The following is a 26423-nucleotide window of genomic DNA, read 5'->3' on the forward strand; positions in this document are numbered from 1 at the left end:
CTTTATTCATAATTACTTATTACCTACATCATCCACACATTCTTTTAGAGGTTTACAGGACAGTTCTGCTTTTAAGTCCATAGAAATGTGTTTCTCATTCAGCCTCACCATTGCAAGCGTGCACACACATAAATTGTTTTCTCATACTAATTCATACATTTTATCAAGTTGACCAATATGGCAACAAAAGTAATTGGGTTTCCACATATTTACACATGGGCTGGTTACAGTCACACCAGTAATATTATTAGACTTAAAACATGTCATACATTGTTTGGAAAATTATGTACAGTACCTTAAGTTAATATTAGTGAAAATTGTTCTTCATATACTTTACAGAGTAGGGTTCCTACCGTGATGATGTCACAGTGATGTCATTATGAGACGGTCCTACTGACAGGGTCAGAGTGGGCGTGACTAAGCCTGTTCATCTGACATTATGTGTTGGTACATGTGATGCATGTCAGGCGGTGGCTGGCTTCATGCCTGTTCTCCAAACATCTGCTTGAAGAAGCTGACATGTTCCTCACAGTGTTCCCCTATGGACCAATCACAACACAGATCAAGGTGAGTCAGACAATTTAAAGTTGGGGCTGTGTAGCTGGGTCTGACCAGGGTTAAAGTTGGGCTGTGTAGTTGGGTCTGACCAGGGTTAAAGTTGGGGCTGTGCAGCTAGGTCTGACCAGGGTTAAAGTGGGGGCTGATATTTGGGTCTGACCTGGGTTAAAGTTGGGGCTGCCGCGCAGGCGAAGATTCCTCTGTTCGAAGAACCTGAAGATGGTGTAGAAGAGCATGCTGTCATCCGTCTGCCGCGCCGCATCCAGAAACTTCCTGGCAGAGATGTTGTCATGGCCACCAACGCTTCGGATGAACCTCAGCGCACCCAGAACCTGCTGCTTGGAGAGCAGAACCTCCACTATCTCATCGTTAGCTGTCGACAGACGCTGGACGGACACACACACACACAAACATTTAGCTATATGTTAAAGTCAATTAATCTAAAATATGTGCGTCTGTGATGTGTGTATGCTACCTTCAGCATGTCCAGAGACAGCTGGTGAGCGGGGGGGTAGGTGCTCTCCAGTGACAGCAGCAGACAGGCCTGGGGAGTGGGACATGATTCACTTCACTGCTGTTACTGACCAACGGTACGCTCCTCTAGTCTCCATCTGTTTTGGTACTCATTCAGAGGAGCTGGAATCTCACTTAGAGCAGGTTCACTGAATCAGATTCACTGTAGTTGAATATGGCTGAGGTGTAGCTGAGAGGGATTCAGATGACAAGGCCTCACCAGGGGTTTGGAGTCGCTGAGGACGTGGTACTGCAGCAGCTGGTGCAGCATGTAGAGCAGGTTGTGCTGGACCAGCGTCTTGATCACCATCTCATACAGGTAGTGCTGCTCAGAACAGGGGGAGGAGAGAAGGAGACAGATGGGTAAAATAGGGACGCAGGGGGGAGAAGGAGAGGGAGAGAGGAATAAATGAGGGGAGAAGGAGAGGGAGACAAAGGGGTAAATGAAGGGAGAAGGGGGGAGAAGGAGAGGGAGGTAAATGAAGGGAGAAGGGGGGAGAAGGAGAGGGAGAGAGGTGTAAATGAAGGGAGCAGGGGGAGAAGGAGAGGGAGACAGGTAAATAAAGGGAGTAAAGGGGAGAAGCAGAGGGAGAAATGAGTCATTCAAAGTCCAGTAGAAGATGTAAATGATGAACAGATGTGTTGCCTGCCATGTTCACCTGTACAGTGATGTGGAAGTGGTTGAGCGAGCGGATGTACTCCATCAGCACTGCGATGATGAACTTATGACACACTCCCTGTGGAAACACAAGAGGCAGTGTGTGGAGTCTGTCAGCCTTGTGTGTGTGTGTGGGGGTGGTGTGGTGTGGAGGGTGTATATGGTGTGGGGTGGTGTTTTGGTGTGTGTGTATGGTGTGTGTGGTGGTTAGGGATGCAACAATTCAACAAGCCCACGGTTCAGTTTGTATTGCGGTTTATGGGTCACGGTTTCAGTTTCGGTTCGTTATTGTTTAGCACATTAGTCTGACTCTTTTCTCGTTCCGGCAAGGGATATTTTTGGGTGATGCCGGCGTAGATGCCCCATCATGTTAGATGTATTACCGTTAGCATACTTTACACGTGTCAAGCAATGCTTACAGACGGTCTCTTTTTTATCGACGACCTTCGCTCCATCGCTATTGTAGTCAACACTAAATCCAAAATGTTGCCACACAGGTGAGTACAATGGTACATCCTCAAACGGTAACCTTTTGCATCCACATGCCATCTCCATTCCCCACACATTATTATCTTGCCTAGCTTCGTATGATTTGCCTCTCTCCAGTTCCTTCCAGTACATGACTCGTCATTGATATACTGACAGTTCATTGGACAGGTACTCTCCGGGAAAGGGTATGGGAAAGGACAGAGGGTGTTAGGTTCGGTTTTCTCGTAGATCCGAAAAACCGTGGCTTACATGTAAAAACCGGGCCGTGGTTTGTGTGTTGAACAATTTTTGCGGTTCGGTTTTGCACCCCTAGTGGTGGTGTGTATGTATGATGTGTGTTCCAGTCACCTTTCTCTCGGTAAAGGAGGAGAGGACATGGGTGTACATGTCTGATTGGTCGATGACTGCCTGGGTCCGAACTGGCCGTTTGTGAGCAGCACTACCTCGACTAGGGCCGGACTCCATTGCCTAGACAAACAACAACAACAGCAGCAGCAGCGTTAGCTAGTAGGTGCACTATGTTAGCTACGGTAGCATAGGTAAATAGATAGGACTCACCACAGTATAGGACTGTTCTGCTTCCAGATACTCTTTGTAAACTTGGTTGAGTTTATCGAACACTGTGGCCACCACTTGTACACTGCCCTTATCTCCCCCCACAAGCACTGAGGGACAGACAGAAGGAACGTTAAAGCTGACCCCCTAAACCTGACAGACCGATAAATACGCAGTCTGAGACCAGACAGACAAGTCTGTAGTCTGAGAGCAGACAGACAACAGGTACGTACTCTGAGAGCAGACAGACAGGATGACCATCTTGCAGTCTCGGCGTCGGAGCAGGAAGTCCATGAGTTTGCCCTTGTCCTGAAGGAGGTTGACTGCTGGGGGCAGCTTCACCTGTATGTACCACAGGTAGCCTGGGTAGGGGTGACGACAGACATACTATTAAAAAGGTTTGATAAAAGGTATTAACATTTTTGACGGTTCTGAAATACCTACCTACCAAATACAATTCTATTTTGCAGGTGGTGGAGTAGGAATGAGAAAAATGTTAATGGATTTTGGAGAATGGGTCAAAAAAAAAGGTCAGATATGAAGTATTCAAGGTTAGATATGAGGTATTTAAGGTTAGATATGAGGTATTAAAAAGGTTAGATATGAGGTATTCAAAGTTAGAGACTGGTTGCAGCAGCACAGGTGGTCTGACCTTCACTGGCACTGATGATGATGTCAGGCTGGAACACACTCCAGGAGGAGGAGTCTACAGGCCAGTGGTAAAGGTTCAAATGGCACAATGCTCACTAGCTAGAACAGAACATTTTACCAGAGGTTCTAAGAACCAAACAGAACTCTCACCAGGGGTTTTAAAACAGTATGTTGACATGGAGTCAAGATGCCACTAAAGGATACAGAGTTCACATGGCACAGGAGGCTGGGTGGGCACAGCAGCAGGCCCTGGAGGGGTAGGATGAAAAATACAATGTATTATGATAGAACCTTGAGTCGTGGCCTGCAGGCCCAGGTGTGTATGCTACCTGTGAGGGGGATTCTGTAGGGGTGGATGGACCGGGCTGGCAGGACAGGCTGGTGGACGCTGGGAGGACAGTCAGCCTCCCTCATCTTTATGTCGAAAACACTGGAGGTCTGGGAGCTCTGGTGATGAACCACCACTAGGTTGTCAACCACGTTGAGGGCAAACTTCCCCGTGGTGTTCAGCTTCAGCACGTTGGTCTTCTTACAGGAACCCTCCCTGCAGCCCACAGAACACAGAGGTCTGTATGTGTGCGTACGTGTGTGTGACTGGGACTTGTGTGAGCATATTTACCTTGGTAGGTGGTAGAGAACAACCTCAGCACTGGGGCTGTTTGCTGTTCTGGAGTGGTGCTTCAAGTACATCACATACAGCTGGCCATAACTGGACAGATGAGAGACGAGCAAGAGAGATTCAAGGAAAGTGAGTTGCATCAAACAACACATGCACCTATACACCTCCCCAACCCACAAACAAACACACACATACATGGTTGCCACGGCGATGTCCCTCTCTGACAGGCTCAGCTTGGCTGGCTTGGGCACCACCGGCAGTTCAATCTCAAACTTGTTCATCTTAGACATGGTTCCACTCTGGAGGACAGGTAAACAAGTCAGGTAAATAAGCCAGGTAAACAAGTCAGGTAAACAAGCCAAGTAAACAAGCCAGGTAAACAAGCCAGGTAACCGAATCAGAGCTGCTGAGGCTGTCCTGGTGTGTGTGCCGTACCTTGAAGGCGAAGGGCTGCAGGACGTTTCCCTGCACGGTGGTGGACAGCAGCAGCACAGCCGTCTCAGGACAGTAGATGTACCAGTTCACATTGATGCTCTGACTCTTCAGCAGCTTCACACTGCGCTTGTCTGGGAACACCTTTCAGGGGCGAGAATAACAGATAAAAGATGACGGAGAGACAAAGAGAGAGAGACCGAGAGAGAGAGACACAGAGAGAGAGAGACAGTTGGAACAGACAACTCACCTGGTAGAACTCTATCCCCTGGTCTGTGATGAAGACGATCTCGTTCCAGTTGATCCAGCAGAAGCCCAGCACACTGGCGTTCTTAGTCTGGGCAGGACGAGAAGATCAAAGATGCTCTGTAACACATGCTAGCTATGTTAGATATGTGGATGGACACAGACATGCTAGCTGTGTTATCGGTAAGGATGGAACCCATCGAGAAGCCTGCCTACCTTGCATTCCTGAGAAAACTCCAGATGGGGGAAATCTGGAACAAAATTAATAAAATCCTGCGGAAACACACGTGGTGTGATCAGATTAGGAGATGATACAAACCAGAGCTAAAATGAATCTTCTCTGAGTTGTTTACCATTGTAGTAAGTAACACAAGTATACACAAGTTTACACACTAAGGACGTGAGCTGGATAGAGCCATCAGTAGAGTGTGCAGTTGTTATGTGCTGTTATTAAAGGCAGATTTTACTCACCACAGATTTAGGTGTTCTTTGGACTGCAAGGATCTTATTCCCAATAGAAAACTTGATGCATTTCACCTCCCCTTTGTCGTCCATTCTGAAAAACAATAATGAGTAATCACTCAGAATTCTTAGACACAATAATTAGTAGGCCTTAACACTCTTCGTCTGCTATCATGTGTTAAGGTGAATTGGTACCTGAACGCTGCAGAGCTCTTATCATCTGGTCCTTTGACCACCACTCCTGTAGCCCCGCCTGACCGGACTGCAAACACCTAGAACAAAAACAAAACACAAACAATACAAGGAACATTTAAAAAATATGTAAACAAGGTATGAGCCTTTCCTCAATGATCAAAGTCAGACGACGAGGTGACCTGTCTGAAGCGCAGGTGATTTCTTTAAAGCGAATAGATGCTCTCTACCAACAACTCTACTGCAGTCCAACATAAACCGAATGTACACAAAACAGCACAACTGTTTGCTAGTGTTCTTGTCTCAGACTGAGGTCTTGCTACTTAGAGCTCCATTGCTGGATAACTTCAGCTGTCAGTAGGAATGGAAAACCGCTTGTTACCTGTTTATTAGCTTCGTCAAAGAACACATTATTGACGCTGGAGGCATTTTCAAATTGGACTGGGTTCTCACATAGTTCTAGGTAATGTCCCTCGCTCATAGTGAAGGCTTGATACGCCTGGAGGATTGAAGACTTCTAGACTTTGGAAAACAATTTCTGGACAGGCTACTTCCGGAACACAATCACGTGACAGTAGGCTTAAAAACCAGGGTTGCCAGGTTTGTACCTCCACCCTACAGCGTAAGGATTCGTTTTATAAGACTGCGTTCATTTAGTTCATGGATGGGACAAAAAATTTAAATCTGCAGATAAATGATCTTATATGTGTTGATGTGACATTTGTAAAATGAATGTTCAGGCATGTAATTTACAATGCCCACACTGACTGTATGAGACAGTTACACTGAGACAATAACACCTTAAAAATACTGTCCTGTATCTTTATCCAAGTGTTGATACATTTTCAAAGTTCAGAAAGGCAGCACTGAAACCCAACAGAATCTGATGCTTAAAGTTTATTTGTGTTTTAAAAAGTCAAGACAGCAAATAAAGTTAGATAAATTACACAAGTGTGATAGCAGTGAGTCATTCCAAACAATACAAACCAAAACATTAATTTCCACCCAATTGTATTAATCATGCTGTTGCAGTTACAACGAGCAGCAAACACCACACCCTTAAATAAGCCCCGCTTCTCATACAGAACCAGTCTCCATGTAGAACACCCTGCCTTCACTAACAAGCTCAGCCCTAGGTAACACTGGGAGAACGTTGGTGTTGTAAGAATGCATCAAACTCACTCCTGTTCCTATCCTCGCGCTACCACTGAGCTCTGTACCAACCAGAGATCGGTTTCTAATCACGTCATAAATGCTGGTTTATTGAATCACTCATATGAAAAGCAGATTAATATAGTTGCCTTCCTAATCCATAATTCAGTCACTCCCCACTAGTGTTCTCCACACAGCCATGAGTGAAGATGGATAAAAGGATGGATGGAGGTTTCTTATAGAGGTGCAGAAGAGAGTTAGGGTCAGGTTTCCAAAGAGGAGTATCCCCTCCATCAGGGATGGTTCAGATCGGATAACCTTTTAACCTCGACCTCCCACTCTCCCCTCCTGATGTAGCGAGACCCCAGGATTGGCTTGCCGCCAGCTCCTCCAGCCTATGCTCCCTCCAGTCAGCAGTTCCCCTCAGGGTCCATGAAGAAGCCGCCGTCATGGTGAAGAAGGGGAGCGTTCGCTAGTCGTCTTCCTGGGGCAGGAGAGGGGGGTCTGCCTCCTCGCTGGGGGAGAAGCTCTTCTTGCCCCTCCTCTGGACGTGGTCCTCGTTCCTCTTCTCCAGAGCCTCGATCTGAGCAGACAGACAGACAAACAGCGTTTTAGAGACACCCTGAGCATGGAGCGCACGGCTGGTTCACAGCTACCTGTCTCTCCTACATACCTGGGCCAGGAAGTCAGCCTCGTTGTCCCCGGTGATGTTCAGCCCGGTCACGGCATTGAACAGCTCATACACGTTCATGGCCTCGCAGACCCCACCCTTCTGGAAGAACTGGGGAGCAGAGACAAAACAAATACACCCCGGGATGACACTAGCAGCTGGACTGCTGGGCTAGCTGAGAATGTGGAGAACCGTCTACTGTGTGATCTCTGTGTGTGTGTGTCGTACCGTAGCCACGTTCCTGCAGTCCCTGAAGAGGAACTCCAGACCATGAGGATGGGTGGGCTCGATGGACTGACTCACGTCTATCAGCCACACCTGAAACACCGCTATAGTCAGGACACTAGAGATCTCTCACACACACTGCTTCAGTCAGGACAGTAGATATCTCTCACACACACAGAGTAGTTTCCATCCAGAGTAGAACTCACCTTGCCATCGTGCCACAGCATGTTGTATTCACTGAGGTCAGCATGGACCAGGTTACACTGCTGGTACAACTGCTGCATCATCTGGGGACACACAACCAGCACTGTACACAAAACTGTTCAAAGGGAGGCTCGAGTGAGTGTGAGGGGTGAGGCCACTCACATGCAGGACCTGGAGGTAGGCCCTGGCCAGGTCGTCGGGGCCCAGATGGGCCTCCTTCAGCTTGGGGGCAGGGACATGGTCCTTCCCTATAAAGGACATCACCAGGATGTGCTTCTTCAGCAGCACCACATCAGGACACGGGATCTCTGCTTTCTTCATTCTGTGGAGGGCAAGGGATAGATGAAGAGGAGAAGGATAGAGGAGGAAGAAGATAAAAGAGAGGAGGGGGAGGATAGATGAGGAGGTCTGTCAACCAGTCACCTAGCCAGGTTGTGCATCTCCTTCTCTGCCCAGAGACGGATAATCTTGCGAGGGTTGAGCTTGCTGAAGCGGTCCTTAAAGCGGTAGTCATCCTTGATATACTTGTCTCTGTTCCTGAACTCATTCAGTGTCGTCTTAAACACCTTCAACACACACTCCGATGGGACGGGGCTGTCTTCCAGACTGTGTGTGATAGAGACAGAGAGAAAGAGACGGAGATAAATTTTCAATATGAGGATAAAAAATCACATTAGTAATTTTTGAATATTTTCTGGGCAAAGTTTGCAGCGAGCCTTGTACCTGGAGCTGGGTACCGCTTGTAACCAACAGCGGAAATCGCTGTGATCTAGCCATGTCTCGTTGAAAGTACACTTTCCCATTTTCCACACGTAGCCGAACTTTAACAAACTCTGTGGAAGCGCAGACGTATTTCGCGGGCAGGTATTGCTTTTATAACAGGATTTGTAGTTTTATCACCGTGTACATACCAACACCAATATCCCCCAGAAAGAACTACAACACACCGAACCAACATTCTAAGGGCAGCGTTCTGCTGGTTTCGTTTGTAGAGCTCCGCTTTGTAGGCTGCGACTCAATACTTTTTTGCTACGAGGGTAAAACCTTTTTTAGACCTGACTAAATTAAATTTAAGACCTCGGATGAAAATCTGGCCGTTTTTAAGACGTTTTAAGGCCTTAAATTTAAAGTTCCGAATTTTAGACTTTTAAGACTTTTTAAGACCCCGTGGGAACCCTGTATATAAGAAACCAAATATGGTCACATTTGCAGTTTGTCGTATTACCAGACTTGGTAGCCACCTGTTTGTTTACTACACAATTTGCATCATTGCTCTGCTTTGTCGGATTTCAAAAAGCCAAACCACTCCCAAATAACTGAAGACGAACCCTTTTTATCAATAATTTCTTCATTGGAAGTTGCTCCCTAGCCATGGCTATCGCTGCCACCGTTTTCGGCAATAACACTCATTTTCTGCGGTTAACAGCTCTTCCACTCTAGGTGCTCAGTATATTTTAGTGAGCGTAGGCCACCATTTCTCCGCAACTTCCTGCTGCATCACAGAAATGAAATGGACTGTTGTTCCTAATTATTCTCTATCGACATTATCGATATTATTGAAAATGAATTAATGTTACGATATCTTTTTATCGATTTATCGTCCAGCCCTAAGTCAAAGTCCCTCTCTCCATCCATCCCTCCCTCTCTCACCTCCCTCCATCAGCGTGGAACACCACAGACTCCTTCCCAGTGCTTATGCAGCCATTGATGTTCTCCAGCAGGCCAGCGTTCACCATCTTGTACATCAGCAGACGAGTCCTGGGGTCCACCGCTTGCTCCTGGGGGGGGGGGGGGGGGGGGGGGGGGCATTCCAGAGCCTCAGCACACTGGGTGTACATGTGTGTTTATATCTATTTGTGTATATGTATGTGTACATACGGCGGTGGAGTGCTCCTTCTTCTCGTGCAGGCGTGCGCTGCGTCTCTGCTCGCTGTAGCAGTGCTGCTTCAGGGCATTGTACACCTGGTTGGACAGCTTCAGATCCATGCCCAGACCATCCCCCACATGAACCTCTGGAGCAAACTGAAACACACACACACACACACACAGGGCAGGAGGAACATTAGAGATGACCAGGAGGAACATACAGGACAGTGACAGAGTAATGCAGTGTTTCCTCTATGTTGCCACGGTTAAATTTCTGCCACCACAGTATCAGAAAAAGGGCTGTACAAAAGGCCGTCTATCAGCAGTGATTTTTAGAGTGCATGTCGGAGAATAGCACGGACACACGCTTCACATAGGGAGCGGGCACGCACGCCACTGTGCATCCTTGAGAGCGTATAATTTATGTTGTCAGTTCATTTAAGCCTGTTATTGTAATTAGTCTATAATTCTTGCAAATTTCAATTAAGTTAACTGGTGATTTTCGTTGTTTGTATTCTTCACCTGCTAGCTAAATGGAACATGGCTGTTGATTCGATAGCAATTGCTGAACGCCCTTGCTCACTTTTGTATTTTAGATGCATTATTATGCTGAAGTAGTTACACTGCATTAAGATAATGTAATTAATAGTGGGTTTATTGTTATTATTTGCTACAGAATGCTTGGCCTATATGTCATGATCAAATTAAGCAGACAGTGTACACATGCTTTAGAGTGGCCTACCTTAATCGATAGGCTAGGCTACTGACCATTTTCAATAAGTTGTTACGTCAATTATTAATTGGCAGCATTTATGCCATTTAGAACATACTTTATGAGTGGAAGGGGTGTCTTTAAGTAGCCTAACCTTATTGCTTTAGGGGAAATAGCATGAAAATATGTTCAATATTACATTAGCTATTAGACAGTAGACTATTACATTAACCTGCTCCGAAATATAGTGAACTTCGTTTCGGCTGAGGGGGGTGGGTTGTTGTTCGGACAGACCTTCCCCCACTGCAAAAAAAAATCCTAAAGGAAACACTGTAAGGGAGGCTCACGTTGTCCATGCGAGATGTGTTCTTCCTGCCACACAGCACCTCGTCATGCTTGGTGGTGATGTTCTTCCCCTTCCCACTGAAGCCCTTCTTCGGAGCGCTCTGGGGCTTGTCTGGGAGAGAAGTAACACCTTAGTGTGTGTGTATGACGGTGTGTGTGCGTGTGTGTGTGAGAGAGAGACAGACAGAGAGGGAGAGATAGTGAGAGAGGGGGAGTGAGAGAAACAGAAAGAGAGAGACAGTAGTTCACCAGCTTTGTAGGGGTCGTGGCGGGTGTCCTGCCAGTCCACCTCATCTTCTGAGCTGTCGCTGTCTTCGTAGGGATGCACCTTACGGTAGTTCTCAAATGAAATGGACACTGTACCCACACACACAAACACACAGAGGATCACACAGAGCCGCAGGGTTAACCCAGCCCATCCCAGCAAGCTAAGCTCCCCACTCACCCTTGCTCTCCCCGTTGAACTTCTTCTCTTCTATGCGAAGTTGGGTGTCAAACTCCCTGTCAAACTGCATCTGCAGCATTTGAGCAAGCATCAGGTCACTGTCTGTGTCCAGGTGGTCGGCTGGGAGCAGGACCTCATCGGCCCTGGGGAGGGGAGGTGCCTAGGTGAGACCACTGAGGAGATATCCAACCTGGTTCATGGACAGGAACTGTATGTGTGCGTATTTGCAATGGGATCACTTACTCAGGGAACCCTGGAATGTCACTGTTCTCATCTTCTAGTTGCGTAGCCAGCTGCTCACTCATAACAGTCAATAAGCATGCAGAAACCACGGAGGGGGCAGGTCCCCATGGGCTCTTGGGACCAATCACATCACACCATTAAGATTCATGAAAATGACGTACACAATATAGGTTAATGTGAGTCAATAATGAGTCATATTCGTTGATAAGCATGTTAAGAGGGGGGAGGGGGGGTCAGATGGCTGAGCGGTTAGGGAATCGGGCTAATAATCTGAAGGTTGCCAGTTCGATTCCCGGCCGTGTCAAATGACGTTGTGTCCTTGGGCAAGGCACTTCACCCTACTTGCCTAGGGGGGAATGTCCCTGTACTTACTGTAAGTCGCTATGGATAAGAGCGTCTGCTAAATGACTAAATGTAAGAGGAAGATTTTTATAATTTACCCAAGCCTACCCTAAACTACTTAATCTTACCATCCTTACATTTAACGAACAGGGTGGTACTGGACTCCAGTGCCCAGTGATGCCACGGAGACGACCTAATGTTCCGCCTCAGACAAGTCCAGACATGTTCCCAATGAACTTGTCTTGCGCTTTATTGCTGTATACGGATAGCAAGTTGGTAAACGTGACTACAGTAGTTAGCTAATTTGTTAACTGTGTGGGGCTTGTTAGCTACACCGTAGACTTGAGAATAACTTGTGTTCTCAGGTCTGGCTTTCTAACCAGCTAAATACAATCTATCATGCTATGGTGAACTAGCCAGCCGACGACAGCCGTGTCCCAAAAAAGCTAAGCATTTTATGGCTTCTGACCAATGAGTGTCTGTTTCACACACAACCTTCCAGGTTTTTATAGCTAGTAGCCAACTTAGTCTATAATATACTGTACAGTACGACATGAAAACAAACAGCTCTACTCACCTTTGGTCCTTGTGCAGTTACGCTTGTCTGATCCATGATTCGAGGTTCAGCCTGTGTATCTTCCAGTATTGTAATTAATATTATAACCGAGAAAACGTCAAGGTTTGCTTGCTAGAGAAGTTGCACGGTAATGCCTCGTCCAACAGTAACAATTTTCTACGGAGGTTTTGGCTATGAGTCACCAATAGCAAATTGTTGAGGTAACGTTAGTTCTAGTTTTACATGTGGTTAGACTACCGTTTGCACAGAACAGAACGTCGTTTTAGTTAAATAGATTTATGTCTCTTGTATGTAATGTATTCGGGTATGGGCCATTGCGCCCGAAATAAACAATAAATAAATAAAATGATCAAGGTAGCGTAAGTAAATTCGGCGGCCCGTCGTCTTCAAGATAAATAGGAAATGACAGTTGCTTCCTTCGCATTTTGGAAGATTGCAACAACCAACGTTTATGAGGTGCATCACCGCCACCTACTGTTGGGGGATGTGAAGCAGGTGGCCTACACTTTACCAAAATAAACGAGCAACCCCTCATTGTGTGTGAGTATCAGAATACTATATACAGTATGTATCACATTCCACACTCTCTGGACCAAGTTGTCAAATGACAGGATAAACAACTTTTCCTTCTAACATGTTTTGTTTCATTCCAGGAGGAACTCCAGCCTGCTCTGAAGTCCTTACAGGCGAAGCTGGAGGTTGTTAATGCAGTTAAACAAACCTGTGATCAAACAGCAAAACACATTAAGGTAAATATGTTGGGTGATAATATATCACTGTTTAGACATTGAAAACTCTGGTCACCTCAACCCCTTTATGAACCTCCATGTCTCCAGATCCAGACCCAGCACAGAGGTCAGGACTGATCTCTCCAAATTCATATGGAATGGCTAGCTGGGTGCTGGGTGTGTTTTTGAGTGTCTAACTTCATCTTCTGTATCTCCACAGAACTACAAGGACACAGTGAAAAGGTAACTGACTTGCCTCCTGTCTCTCTCTTCACTGTGGTTGTGAACCCAACCCCACTACAGCTCTGACACAAGAATGTTCTTCCAGAGCCCAGTCCACTCTGCCGGATCCACAGCTGGTCTCAGGAGCGCTGATAGACGTGGCCAAACACCTGGGCAACCTGACCTTCAGAGTCTGGGAGAAGATTCAGGACATTGTCACATACAGCGAGTATTAGATCATGTAGTAATACTCAATATAGTACTTACAGTATTCTGCAATACTGATCATGATCTGTCTTATCATGATAACTGTCCATAGACCATTCTTGACACTACAGAGTAGGCCTACATACTGTACATGACCATTACATGACCATTATTACGTTATCAAATGAACTGCTCTATCTCACACCAATATCAGGCTGATATGTTAAATACAACATGATACATACATGTAGAAAACCCCTGACATCCACATACATGATATGTTATCATTACCTTACACCCCCAGCCGTCACCTACGGTCTTCTTCAGACAACCGCCTGGTGGTCCCACCGCTCAAGACCGCCCGGTCCCAACACAAGCTCTTCTCCTGTCTGGCCCCCCAGTGGTGGAATCAACTCCCCACCTCCATCAGAGACACTGACTGTCTCTCCACCTTCAAGAAAAGGCTCAAGACACACTTGTTCCGGGAGTACAACGGTACTTAGGAATGGTTCGCTTGACCCAATGTTAGTTTCCTCAAGGATCACAATGACTCTTGCTCAGAGACTTGTTGCTCTTGTGGTTAGTGGTAACTGATTTAAATTTTTTGTACTCGCTGTGATATATTGTTTTTATTATTGTTGCTTGTTTTTTCCACAGGTACACTTGCACTTATAGCAGTTCATGTTGTTTAATTGTAACTTGTTTAACTACATGCTCTTATGGTTCTTCCCTTTGGCACTTACTTTGGTTGTTCACAATGTGTGCTTCATGTTTTGGCTACTCGCTATGTTTTGTGGCTATCTTGTTGTTATGATCAGTGACCTATGCACTTTGTAAAGCTCTCTCTTGGAAGTCGCTTTGGATAAAAGCGTCTGCTAAATGAATAAATGTACATGTACTGGGTTTGTCAAGGTATCAACTCCTGGGGCCTGTACTACGAATCAAGATCAACATGCTCAGGATCACTTTCAGTTACCCGGCTACGCGAAGCGAAACAATCGCAATCACGATAAGTGGTATCACGACGGCGGTTATCAACTCTCGAACTCAACCCACATCTTTTCAATCTAGAGACGTGCGCGTTCACATAAAGGGTCGGTGTTTGCACCGTATGTCCATTCGCAAACATGGACAAAACAAGAGCCGCATATTTCACGCAGGAGGAGCCGACAATAATCTTCCAAACTTTGTCTACTCCTCCTGCGTGAAATATTGTAATACAAACATATCAGGAATACAGACATAAAATACAGACAAAAATCAACAAAGTCGCTGCTGCCAAGCTGGCAGAAAAAAGCAGACGCTGTAAATGCGTAAGCTACATGACTTACTGATATCTAAGATGTGACCATAATTACACGTGTGCATTCCATAACGTTAAACTTTTGTTGCTGTATTATTTTAGTTGCAACCCTGGCAGTGGCAAACGATCGTGGGAGCAAATGCAAAATAAATATAAAACCATAATTCAAAACGGTAAGTAGCAGTAGGCAATACTTGCACATATTTTAAGGCCAAAAAGTACAAGGCTGAATTGCCTGAGTCAGTCCCCTTTGTAGGATATTGGTATAGCTACAAAGGGCCTACAGAACAATGAAATTGCTTGCAGCCAACAGGAAGAAAAATAAGGCACAGAAAACTGAGGCGGCCCTCCTCCACAGGACTTCACTCCTGCTGAGGAGCTGGCCCTCTCCAGTTATCAGGGTTGCCCCATGATGGAAGGAGTGGAAGGGGGCATTTCTTCAGACCCTGGTGGCAGCAGCTCGGAAACCCAAGCATATGTATGTTTCAAGTAATCTATGTGACCATGTTCATTCAACAATTATTGATGAATATTGTAGGAGTGAAATGTATTACTGTTCTCTGAAGTGACAGGAAATACAGTGGTGTTGCTGCCACCACCCACTGTTGTCCCACTGTGCCATACAGAGGTAACAGTGAAACTAATAGTCATACGCCAGTATGTATGCCATATGTGGTTGCTGAATATTGATCAAATATGCCATTTACTTTCTCAAGTGGAGGTCCTAGATGATCAGGAAACTGTGTCTGCCTGCTTAGAGAGCATTTTGGGGGTACACTTGAGTTTTATTTACCACTTGCAACACAGATGGTGAGAGTGTGTGAACGTGTGGCTGTGATTGAAGTGTCTGTAATGACATAGGTTTTAATCACTGGAAAGGTGGAGGATGTTGTCAGTTCTTACCCAGAACTAAACCGATATTCATTAGAGGTACAGCTGGCAATGTTTAAACTACAGTATCCTTGCAACACAGTAAGTGAAGTAGTAGATACCCTGAGAGCTATGCTGCCAAAGGTCCGTGGTTTATTCACACAAGTAGAAGTGTTAGTTAGGCTTCTTCTTGTTGTGCCATGCTCCTCAGGAGAAGCAGAAATAAATGTTAGTGCCTTGAGAAGGCTTAAGATGTGGCTCCGCTCTTCCATGACTCAACAGTGTTTGAACAATGTGGCTGTTTGCCACATCCACCAAGAAAAACTTGATCAAGTTGACATACGGGAGATTTGCCAGTCTTTTGTGTCTACAAATGACAAAAGAGGTGCCACTTTCGGAGCCTTTGTATGATCTCAGCTAAATACTTTTGTTCTAATTATGAAAAGAGAATAGGGTGTGGTAGAAGATATGTAAACAGAAAAACACTCACACAAACACCATCTTTTCACTCTGTGTCTCTCTATATCTCTCTAACACAAACACTATGCTCTATCTCACTCTCTAACACACACACACTATGTTCTACCTAGCTCTCTCTAACACCCACACTATGCTCTCTATCTCACTCTCTCAAACACACACATTATGCTCTCTCTATCTCACTCTCAAAAACACACACACATTATGTTCTCCCTACCTCTCCATCAGACACACAGGCACACCATCCTCTCTCATGTGGTTGAAAATGGTTGAACAGAAAACTCATCAATAAATGTATAATGTATAAATCCTCCTTTTAAGTCTTTTGCTGTCATTAAATGGAGAATAAAGTGCCAAAGTTGTCAGTGTCAGTCCTCTGTGTATTACACCAAAACATTATCCTGGCTATCACCAGACCAAGCTCAATCTTATTTAAGATTGCAGATCGAATGGGTTTACCCAGTCTACCAGAACATAATAGTAGCCAGTAATTGCAGACCAGGCCGACTCCAAGGAAAAACAATGAAAGAGATGTAAAGAAAAAAAAAGGTAAATGCACCAGAATGCTGTAAATTGCATCTACATCTTTAAAAAAAAAAATCTGGGGGGTAACCCCCAGACACCCCGGCAAAATGTGTGTCCCCCACTTTCAAAATGCTGCTGACGCCCATGATACACATTGTTCTTTTTGGTTTGAAATGTTTTGGTTGAAAGAAACACACATTTCTGATATGGAAATGATTAGAAAAAGGCGCAAAGCAACCCAGGGACAACAGAATGGGTTAAGACACCCCAGTGAATATGGATAACATATCAACATGAAACCTCCCCAGTTGATAACTAATATTAGGTCAAATATTGTTTTAATTACTAGTTTCCTGTAAATGTATGTTTAAATGAGCAAATGATGCATTAAGTTGTAAAATATGATATAATGTGCATACATTTCCAGAACGGAAATCAGAACATTGCATGAAGACAGAATGAAAATCCTTGTTTCATTTTGTCAACATATTAGAGTCCAAAGTTTTTACAAAGGGCACTTTGGATATCTCTTTTTCATCACTCCATTAATCAGAATATGGTGGCAACAGCCATTGAAGAAAATCCTTTGCAAATTGCGCGGCAGACCGTGTTCTTGCTCAGGTTCTCCGCATCACCCACACTATAAAAGTAGGTAGCGAAATAACGAAACGGTATATACGTATTGTCTGTGGGACTGTGAGCGCACGGCTTCGATGTGTCGCATTGGCAACATACGGCTCAAGAAGCTGGCAAAGATACGTAATTCCCTCTGCTGAGAATCTATATCTTTCATAAAGATACTCATGAGGGAATGCGAAAGGGTTTTGTCGGTCTCTAAATGTTATGGCTCTTCTGAGCGCACCTCTCACTATCCGCGCACCAAGCTCCACAGGATCTTCTATGAACGGTGACGGCCAGGTGACGGCATTATCCTCAAGAATGAGTTAGTGGGTGGTGCTTTTATACCGGTTGATCTCTGATCTCCAACTTAACCTGCTCCCGACCAGGTTAGCCGTTCAGCATGTGTTACCATGGCGATCTACCCCGGTAACAAGTGATCCTCCGTCGTAGTACAGAAAACCCTGGGTTGAACCTGAAGTTACCTCGCTAACGCCAAATCTTGATTCGTAGTACAGGCCCCAGATCTCTCTCCTCAGCTCTTGTGACTCTGAACCCAAACACTGCTGACCCAACCCTTATCCTGTCTGAGGATTTGACCAGTGTGAGACTCAGTCTGGAGAGACATCAGCTTCCTGACAACCCAGAGAGTCCTGAGCTCTGAGGGCTTTAACTCAGGGACACAAAGCTGGGATGGTTTAAATTTTTTATTTATTTATTAGTTTATTTGTCAGGGACAATGCAGCGCACATTATTACGTACATAATCATCACAGTCAAAGCCATAATATGTGTAGATGTGTTGCATAAACGGTTTCTAGCCAATAGGCTAATTTGCAACCCCAGTCCCTGGTCAGGCCTTTCAAAAAAGATAATCAAAATATAATTACTATTATTTATTTATTTTAAAGAACTGCATAGTGTGAGTTACACAATCATGCAGCAGATACATTGTATACTAATATATTGCATCAACATTTCACAGATTCATGACTACATTACACACAACAGCACATCACGTAACAACACAAACCCCAAGCACCCAAACGCTCACCTATACCCACCCCAATAGTGAGGGGCCCGGGCCGCTACATGTTTAGCTCCCATACCCAGACCCCGCCCCGTGGGGTGAACCTTTGAAGCCAATTGCAAACAGCCAGGCATCTAGCACAGACAAAGGTCTGTGAGGTAAGAGGTAGGAGACAGTACAGACTGGACACTGGGTGTGGTAGCAAAGTCTGTCCAGAGGAAAGGAGGCATACGGAGTGGATGCTGGTAAATCTGGTTCTTCTCATCAAGTCTAGTCACTGTTCTCACAGTGAGACAGAAACCCTAGAACCCTAGTAGAAACACACTCCTACACACACTCACACACACCTTCACTGAGATAGCCTTTCCATTCAGTTACATTTAGTCATTTAGCAGACAATCTTATCCAGAGCGACACAGTAAGTACAGGGACATTCCCCCGAGGCAAGTAGGGTGAAGTTCCTTGCCCAGGGACACAACGTCATTTGGCACGGACGGGAATTGACCGACCGGCAACCTTCTGATTGGTAGCCCGATTCCCTAACCGCTCAGCCATCTGACCCCCCATTCATTCATACTTACTGCATTCTCCACCCTCTGAAGATCTTACCAGTGAAGGCCTCTGTAACAGTAGAACAGCCAAGTTATTAGAGCTGGTACAACCTCTATCTGTAACAGTAGAGCAGCAGTCATTAGAGCTAGAAACCACCTCTCTCTGTAACAGTAGAAGAGCACAGTCAGTAAAACTGGTACCACCTCTAGCTGTAAGAGTAGAACAGCACAGTCATTAGATCTGGTATCTAGGTCAATGACATGACATGTATATGTGAAAAAAACTATGAAGTTTGCTAGGCCCAAAAGAATGTTAATCTCGAGATAAAAAAATTTACGCCGTTAAAATGGGTTTGCGTTAACGCCGTTAATAACGCGTTTAACTGACAGCACTAATAAAAAAGTATGTCAGCAGGATGGGGCCGAGTGAACTTATTAAAAAAACTTTGGTCCCCACACTGCTTTCATGCCCAGTGCATCCACCACTTCTTTGAGCGAATACTTTGTTTATGTGTTCAAGGACGTTGATTGTACCTGCTGTTGTAATTGTATCTTGAAATCATTTACATCAATAGAATCACACAAATCTTAGCTTTCCAACATTATATGGCATGTGCACCACTATAAGGTAAACAAAGCAGGTTCATGAACCACATAGTTTAGTGCTCAACAATCCGCCTTGTTTTGCGACCTGACGCTGGTTGCGCCACCTGACTTTTGCAACTAATTTCAAATTAAACAGGCTTCTACCTGGACGCCTGTTTTAGCTTTCACCATTGCTAGCAATTTAATACACATAATTTGTAAATAGAATAAAGAGTTTTATGATAAAAACATATTTTCCTGGTTTTACATAGACTACATTGGTTACCTGACATGGAAAGTGTACCAGCCTACCTATGGGGTGAAAATAGCTATTTTTATCAATATTTGAGAGAGCTCTAAAAACCTTTTCACTCAATGACTCAGGTAATTTGCTGATGCAATATCCAGTTTACTGTTTCACCTGTTAACTTCACAGTAAAAATTCCATGTTTACAGTTGTGCCACCCTGACATTTGAGAACATACAAATGACCGGACAAAAGTTCTTCAGTTATCTCAACGGCTTTAAAACTATTGGTATTTTAAAAATTTGGTTCAATTAAAAGGTTTCAAACATAAAATCATGCCAAAGTATTTTATTCTGAATTTGTTATCATTAAAATATATTCTTTTATAGTTTTCTTAAACTGCTTATTTGCACGGACGGTTGCGCCACTTGACATTTTGGAGGTTATGCCAAAGCATAAAATTATATGTATTATTTGAATGTACTGAAAATTAGTGCTGTCAGTTAAACACGTTATTAACGGCGTTAACGCAAACCTATTTTAACGGTGTTAATTTTTGTATCGCAAGATTAACGTTGTTTTGGGCCTAGCAAACTTTGTAGTTTTTTTCACATGATGTTGCAACGACTACTGACGTTAGAACAACTACAACACCACACCAGATTTAGTTAGACCGGAAACAAAACAACAGGCACGCCGCACACACTTGTTTGGGCTTGCGAGTAGTGATGGGAAGTTCGGATCATTTTATTGATTCGGTTCTTTGAATCTCACTCAGTAAAATGAACGAATCTTTTTTCAAGTCATTCGTTCATTTCAACGGGGGGGGGGGGGGGGGGGCTATTCGTCTACTGCAAACACGTATCATATTCTCATGTAGGTTAGTGCATGACATGAAATTCCGGCATTAAAATAATGTATCATGACAGTTTGATTTGGTCATTTATTATCACACTAGCATTTAATTATCACGGCAAACAATTACACTGCACTAAACTGTAATTCTAAATGTAAAGTGAAAAACAAAACCAGTCAGTATGATGACTTGAGCGAATATTATTCACGTCTTACTAAAACAGCGGCCACGTGAAAGGGAATGAGGAAACTGTTTCCTCTACTCATCGCAGCACGTCCAGTCTGAAATACCACTCGATGGCCAAGCACACAGCTGATGCGAATTCTCCGCCCCCTTGTCAAAGCCAGGCAACAGGTGCGTTCGACATGATATATGACATGATAATATTTAATCGCGATTAAATATTTTAATCGTTTGACAGCACAATTTTTTACTACATAACTGATGTGCTCAAAGTGATAATGTAGCTGCAAGCAGCAATGGCGGATTCCTCCAAAACATTGCAAACCATTGAAAAATTTATATTCTTCACAAATTGTCACTGTATAGAAAAATGCATGCTGCACACTTACCAATGGGATACCAAATCTGAAATGCAATACCATCAAGATCCATAAGGGCCTTTGCTTCAAGCCAAGGAGTGAGTGGGGCTTGGTCAGCCAACAATTTCCTGAAATGTTGTGTGTGCGTCTCGCCAAGCTTGCGCGTGTGTCAAGGGACTCTGGCCCCTTGTGTGTGTGAGAATTTGGAGCAAGCACGTAGAGGAACAGAAGGACAGAGGATTTGGGGAAAAAGCTTTAGCAATTAGCCAAGCATGCATATTTAAAATATTCACAAAAAATCTACTTTTCATCTTACAGTTAACCTTTTCTCAGATTTGTGTACTAAACATTCTCAAGAGTCTTCATATGAACTTGTGATTGAATCAGAGTATCATTTTTGGACCGGCGGATGTGTAAAGCATTATTTTAGCGTTAGCAATAAATTTGATTTCCTTTATTTCAATCATTTTTGAATAAATTAAGTTGCCTTTGCACATGGGAACATGTTGTACACGTCACACACCACATTTGGTGTTGATATCTCAAAGATTTTCTGAGATTTGACCCAACTTCCTGTTTGGTTGCTTTGTTGCCGATTTTCTCTCCGACTCAGATTTTTGAGAATCCTTCTGATCGACTTCTTCAACATTTTCCTCCTGACGGAGGAATCCTAAATAATAATAAAAAGAAAAGGTAGAAACACTTAAGTGGCTCAGCAGCTTCGCTGCTTGGCCACCCATAAGAAAGGGTAGAAACACTTAAGTGGCTTCGCAGCTTCGCTGCTTGGCCACCAAATATACAGTTAGGTCCATAAATATTTTGACATTGACACAATTTTCATCATTTTGGCTCTGTATACCACCACAATAGATTTGAAATGAAACAATCAAGATGTGCTTTAAGTGCAGACTTTCAGCTTTAATTTCAGGGTATTTACATCCAAATCAGGTGAACGGTGTAGGAATTACAACACATTTTATATGTGGCCCCCCCCTTTTTAAGGGACCAAAAATAATTGGACAAACTAACATAATCATAAATCTAATTGTCACATTTAATACTTTGACTGCAAATCATTTGCAGTCAATGACAGCCTGAAGTCTGGAACCCATCACCAGATGCTGGGTTTCGTCCCTGGTGATGCTCTGCCAGGCCTCTACTGCAACTGTCTTCAGTTCCTGCTTGTTCTTGGGGCATTTTCCCTTCGGTTTTGTCTTTAGCAAGTGAAATGCATGCTCAATTGGATTTAGGTCAGGTGATTGACTTGGCCATTGCAGAACATTCCACTTCTTTGCCTTAAAAAACTCTTTGGTTGCTTTCGCAGTATGCTTCGGGTCATTGTCCATCTGCACTGTGAAGCGCCGTCCTATGAGTTCTGAAGCATTTGGCTGAATCAGAGCAGATAATATTGCCGAAACACTTCAGAATTCATCCTACTGCTTTTGTCAGCAGTCACATCATCGATAAATACAAGGGAACCAGTTCCATTGGCAGCCATACATGCCCACGCCATAACACTACCTCCACCATGCTTCACTGATGAGGTGGTATGCTTTGGATCATGAGCAGTTCCTTCCCTTCTCCATACTCTTCTCTTCCCATCATTCTGGTACAAGTTGATCTTGGTCTCATCTGTCCATAGGATGTTGTTCCAGAACTGTACAGGCCCTTTTAGATGTTTTTTGGCAAACTCTAATCTGGTCTTCCTATTTTTGAGACTCACCAATGGTTTACATCTTGTGGTGAACCCTCTGTATTTACTCTGGTGAAGTGTTCTCTTAATTGTTGACTTTGACACAGATACGCCTACCTCCTGGAGAGTGTTCTTGATCTGGCCAACTGTTGTGAAGGGGTTTTTCCTCACCAGGGAAAGAATTCTTCTGTCATCCACCACAGTTGTTTTCCGTGGTCTTCAGGGTCTTTTGGTGTTGCTGAGCTCACCAGTGCGTTCTTTCTTTTTAAGAATGTACCAAACAGTTAATTTGGCCACACCTAATGTTTTTGCTATCTCTCTGATAGGTTTGTTTTGATTTTTCAGCCTAACGATGGCTTGCATCACTGATGGTGACAGCTCTTTGGACTTCATATACTTCCAAACACAAATATCATACTTGAAATGAACTCTAGACCTTTTATCTGCTCCTTGTCAATGAAATAACGAACTCCCATGAGGGAATAACATACACCTCGCCATGGAACAGCTGAGCAGCCAATTGTCCAATTACTTTTGGTCCCTTAAAAAGGGGGGGGCCACATATCAAATGTGTTGTAATTCCTACACCGTTCACCCGATTTGGATGTAAATACCCTGAAATTAAAGCTGAAAGTCTGCACTTAAAGCACATCTTGATTGTTTCATTTCAAAACCATTGTGGTGGTATACAGAGCCAAAATGATGAAAATGGTGTCAATGTCCAAATATTTATGGACCTAACTGTAGCTGCAGGCAGCAATGGCGGGTTCATCCTCAACATTGCAAACTTTTGCAAAATTGACATGATACAGCCATGTATACAACATTTCAAGACAATTGGAGCAATGGCTGATTTTCAGTCATTCTTTGAAATTCTTCACAAATTGTCAAAATCCATGCTGCCGACATTATGGGTTCTTGAGACTTTTTTGTTCCCTATGAGCAAATAAGGCATGCATACCAACTTTCAGACATCTTGGCCTGATGGGGTCGAAATGCCACACTTTTGAAAGTGACAACTTTGAAGCATGTTCTGTAAGGCCACCTGTGCTCTGGTCAGGCCCATCATGCAGAGATCCATTCTTTAAAAGCTTTGACTACAACAATAACTTTATGAAAGTGAGGATACACTTTAATAAAGTGTTTGTAGGTTATGAACTGCTTACTCTGCCCACACTATCCTCATCCATGCTGTTTCCCTCTCTCCCAGCGCAACTCACGCCAAGGCAGAAATGCGGTGGCCACATGGAACATGCCTCCCGCATCCAATACATTTTAAACATGACACTGTGTTTTCTAAGTTGCCCGAAGATAGCATGAAAACCACAGATATTGAAACTCTTCTTGAGTTAACTCTTTCTAGAATCTTAGTCTAAGCACAATTGATAAGAGTCATGTGGGCAAATGGGCTAAGGCTAGTGATGTGTCGTTCGTGAACGATTCGTTCATTTTGAACGAATCCTTACAAGGACTCGGAAGTAACGAGTCCTCTCAAAGAGTGATTTGTTCCTTTTTCTCATGGCCGCGAATCGGGACAGTTGCATAGGCTCTGTCGAGGAAACAGAAATTATTAGTTAATTTCCAGACTGAGTCTTCGGGTACGAGTCATCGGATCCTTTTTCACATGACCTGCATAGGTTTAGTAGAGGAAAGGAAGACATCGTCGGGAAATGAACGAATCCTTTCGACTTCCTCTACCAGTACTGAGTCTATGCATGTGAAAAACGATCCAAAGACTTGTACCCGGATTCACGGTCGGCAGATGAACGAACCTTTAACCCGGACTCACGGTCGGCAGAGGAGCGAATCTTTAACCCGAAGACTCGGTTGGCAGAGGAACGAATCTTTAACCCGAAGACACGGTCGGAAGGGGAACGATTCCTTCGTTCGGGTATGAGTCTTTGGATCATTTTTCAAGTTATCTGAATACACATGCTCCGAAAAGATGTCTTCGTCATTCACTTTCGCGTGACTGCTCGGTTTAGCAGTAAGACGTGAATGATATTCGTTCTTTGACTACAGGTTACATCAATCTTCGATTTGATTACAGGTCTTGTTATTTTGGTAATTTTTGCAACTTTTGTTTAACTTTACTTACAGTTCAGAACAGTGTAATTGTGTGGCGTGATCATTAAATGCTAGAGTGATCATGAATAATTTCAAATCATACAAAGTGTCATGATGCCCCCCCCCCCCCCCGTGCATGTTAAAGCACAACTCCATTAGGGTTAGGGTTAGTGAAATTGGGTAATAACCCGCGCTGCTAAGAAGGTGTGGCCCTACTGCGTGATATGACGAGATGCTACTGACGCGCTAAAGTCTCGGAGTCTCCTGCATGAACCAGAGGCCTTTTCCATAAAGAGAGTTTACCGAATAAGCCAGACTTATGTCAGTTAGTCGGACTCATTTCTAGTTCATTCGGTTCCATAAAGCTAGCTCAACGTAGTTCAACTCAGTTACTATGGTAACATATGCTTCGAAACTAGCTTGGTCTGGGGCAGGCTAATTGTCAACGGAAAAACGATGATTTACCACAGACATCTAATTTTCTTATTCTCATCAGTTAAATACGTAGGCTACATTAAGCCTATAGAAAATCAACTTAAATAGCCTACATAGGCTACAACATTTAGCCTAATGCATAAACCAGTGGTTCCTAACCTTTTTTGGCTTGTGACCCCAATATGATGTTACAAAACTCAAGTGACCCCAAACATTCAGAACATAATCTATTACAGAAGTGTTTTGGATCATGTCTTATATGTGATTATATGTAATATAACTTAATGATATATTTAAGTAAATGTTAATTGTAAAATAAAAAACGAATGAAACGCATTTAGGCTATTTTATGATTATTGTGTAGCCAGGACAAGACACATATTAGTGATCAAAGTGAATTTTTAATTTTGGATCCCATTCAGTTTAACTTAGTTCATGAACAGACACTACCTTACTGCAGAAATACTTTTCTATTATTTAATTGTATTATGTCTTTATTATGTCCACACTTAATGGGACGGTTGAGCTTGTGCATCTCGCTGCAGCGTTTCAAAGTCAGGTGATGTAGTTGACCGAGCACATCTCATCTCTGCCGTTACATCCAGCCGCAACCGTTATTTTGATTTCATGCACACAAGAGCACTAAATCCAGCTTCACACAAATATATGCTTTCGAAAGGTACCAAAATCTTTAAAGCACACTGAGATATTTGGGTACTCTTCCCTTGCTCCAAACCATAAATCTTCCACCGCCACTCGCGAATGCAGGCCCTGTTGCGTTCTGTCACATGACAGTTCAATCAGCTGTTCAACAGAGATGACAGGCAGATCCACTGAGCCTGCATCACAGTGGAATGGGTCCCTCACCCAGTCGAACTTTGATGTATCCAAGTCTGGGAAGTAGGTGGCAAAGTGCTCTTCTAGGCGTTTCAGGTGGTCACACATTAACTTTGTGGAGCACTGGTCATCGATGTTGTTGTCTGTCAGAAACTTATTCAGCTGAGGAAAAGGGGTAAAGTTTGCTTTTGAAAGGTTTTCTCTCCAGAATGAAAGTTTCTCCCTGAATCCATCAATACAGTCACTCATCTGCAGGATACTCTAGTTTTCCCCCTGCATGCTTACGTTAAGTTCATTAAGTTTTCCAAAGATATCCGTTACATATGGGAGGAGGCACATTTTGTCACACAAAAAGTTGACAAAATCTGTCTTTTTCACATCCATGGAAAACGCTCAAAGTTCATTTCTCAGCTTGAAAAATCGCTCCAGCACCCTACCTCTGGATAACCACCGTGCTTCTCTGTGAAAGAGC

At 43.9% G+C, this 26423-nt stretch overlaps 2 protein-coding genes across 3 annotated transcripts; both read right to left on the reverse strand.

Moving 5' to 3' along the window:
* Positions 1 to 116: 116 nt before the first annotated feature.
* On the reverse strand, positions 117 to 5902 carry rmc1 (regulator of MON1-CCZ1). Of its 2 annotated transcripts, XM_067251719.1 has the most exons (19): positions 5758 to 5902; positions 5379 to 5455; positions 5193 to 5277; positions 4938 to 4994; positions 4726 to 4812; positions 4479 to 4619; positions 4239 to 4342; positions 4044 to 4133; positions 3754 to 3968; positions 3629 to 3673; positions 3426 to 3479; positions 3007 to 3135; positions 2777 to 2883; positions 2567 to 2686; positions 1731 to 1808; positions 1292 to 1396; positions 1034 to 1102; positions 719 to 944; positions 117 to 539 (listed from the first exon to the last, which is right to left on the reverse strand). In XM_067251719.1, exons 1-19 carry the CDS (start codon positions 5854 to 5856, stop codon positions 481 to 483), a joined length of 1947 nt encoding a protein of 648 aa, XP_067107820.1. In that variant the 5' UTR covers positions 5857 to 5902; the 3' UTR covers positions 117 to 480. The 2 variants fall into 2 exon arrangements, 1 of the variants encoding a protein (XP_067107820.1); XR_010878317.1 differs by lacking the exon at positions 117 to 539 and having other exon boundaries at positions 869 to 944; positions 1034 to 1205.
* Positions 5903 to 6257: 355 nt separating this feature from the next.
* Positions 6258 to 12546, reverse strand: riok3 (RIO kinase 3 (yeast)). The gene is made up of 13 exons (XM_067251720.1): positions 12157 to 12546; positions 11238 to 11350; positions 10995 to 11137; positions 10799 to 10906; positions 10552 to 10661; positions 9505 to 9648; positions 9277 to 9404; positions 8050 to 8232; positions 7789 to 7948; positions 7629 to 7709; positions 7426 to 7515; positions 7201 to 7308; positions 6258 to 7110 (listed from the first exon to the last, which is right to left on the reverse strand). Exons 1-13 carry the CDS (start codon positions 12190 to 12192, stop codon positions 7000 to 7002), a joined length of 1515 nt encoding a protein of 504 aa, XP_067107821.1. The 5' UTR covers positions 12193 to 12546; the 3' UTR covers positions 6258 to 6999.
* Positions 12547 to 26423: the final 13877 nt, after the last annotated feature.

The sequence above is a fragment of the Osmerus mordax genome, chromosome 15 (assembly GCF_038355195.1).
Source record: "Osmerus mordax isolate fOsmMor3 chromosome 15, fOsmMor3.pri, whole genome shotgun sequence".
Taxonomy (NCBI): domain Eukaryota; kingdom Metazoa; phylum Chordata; class Actinopteri; order Osmeriformes; family Osmeridae; genus Osmerus; species Osmerus mordax.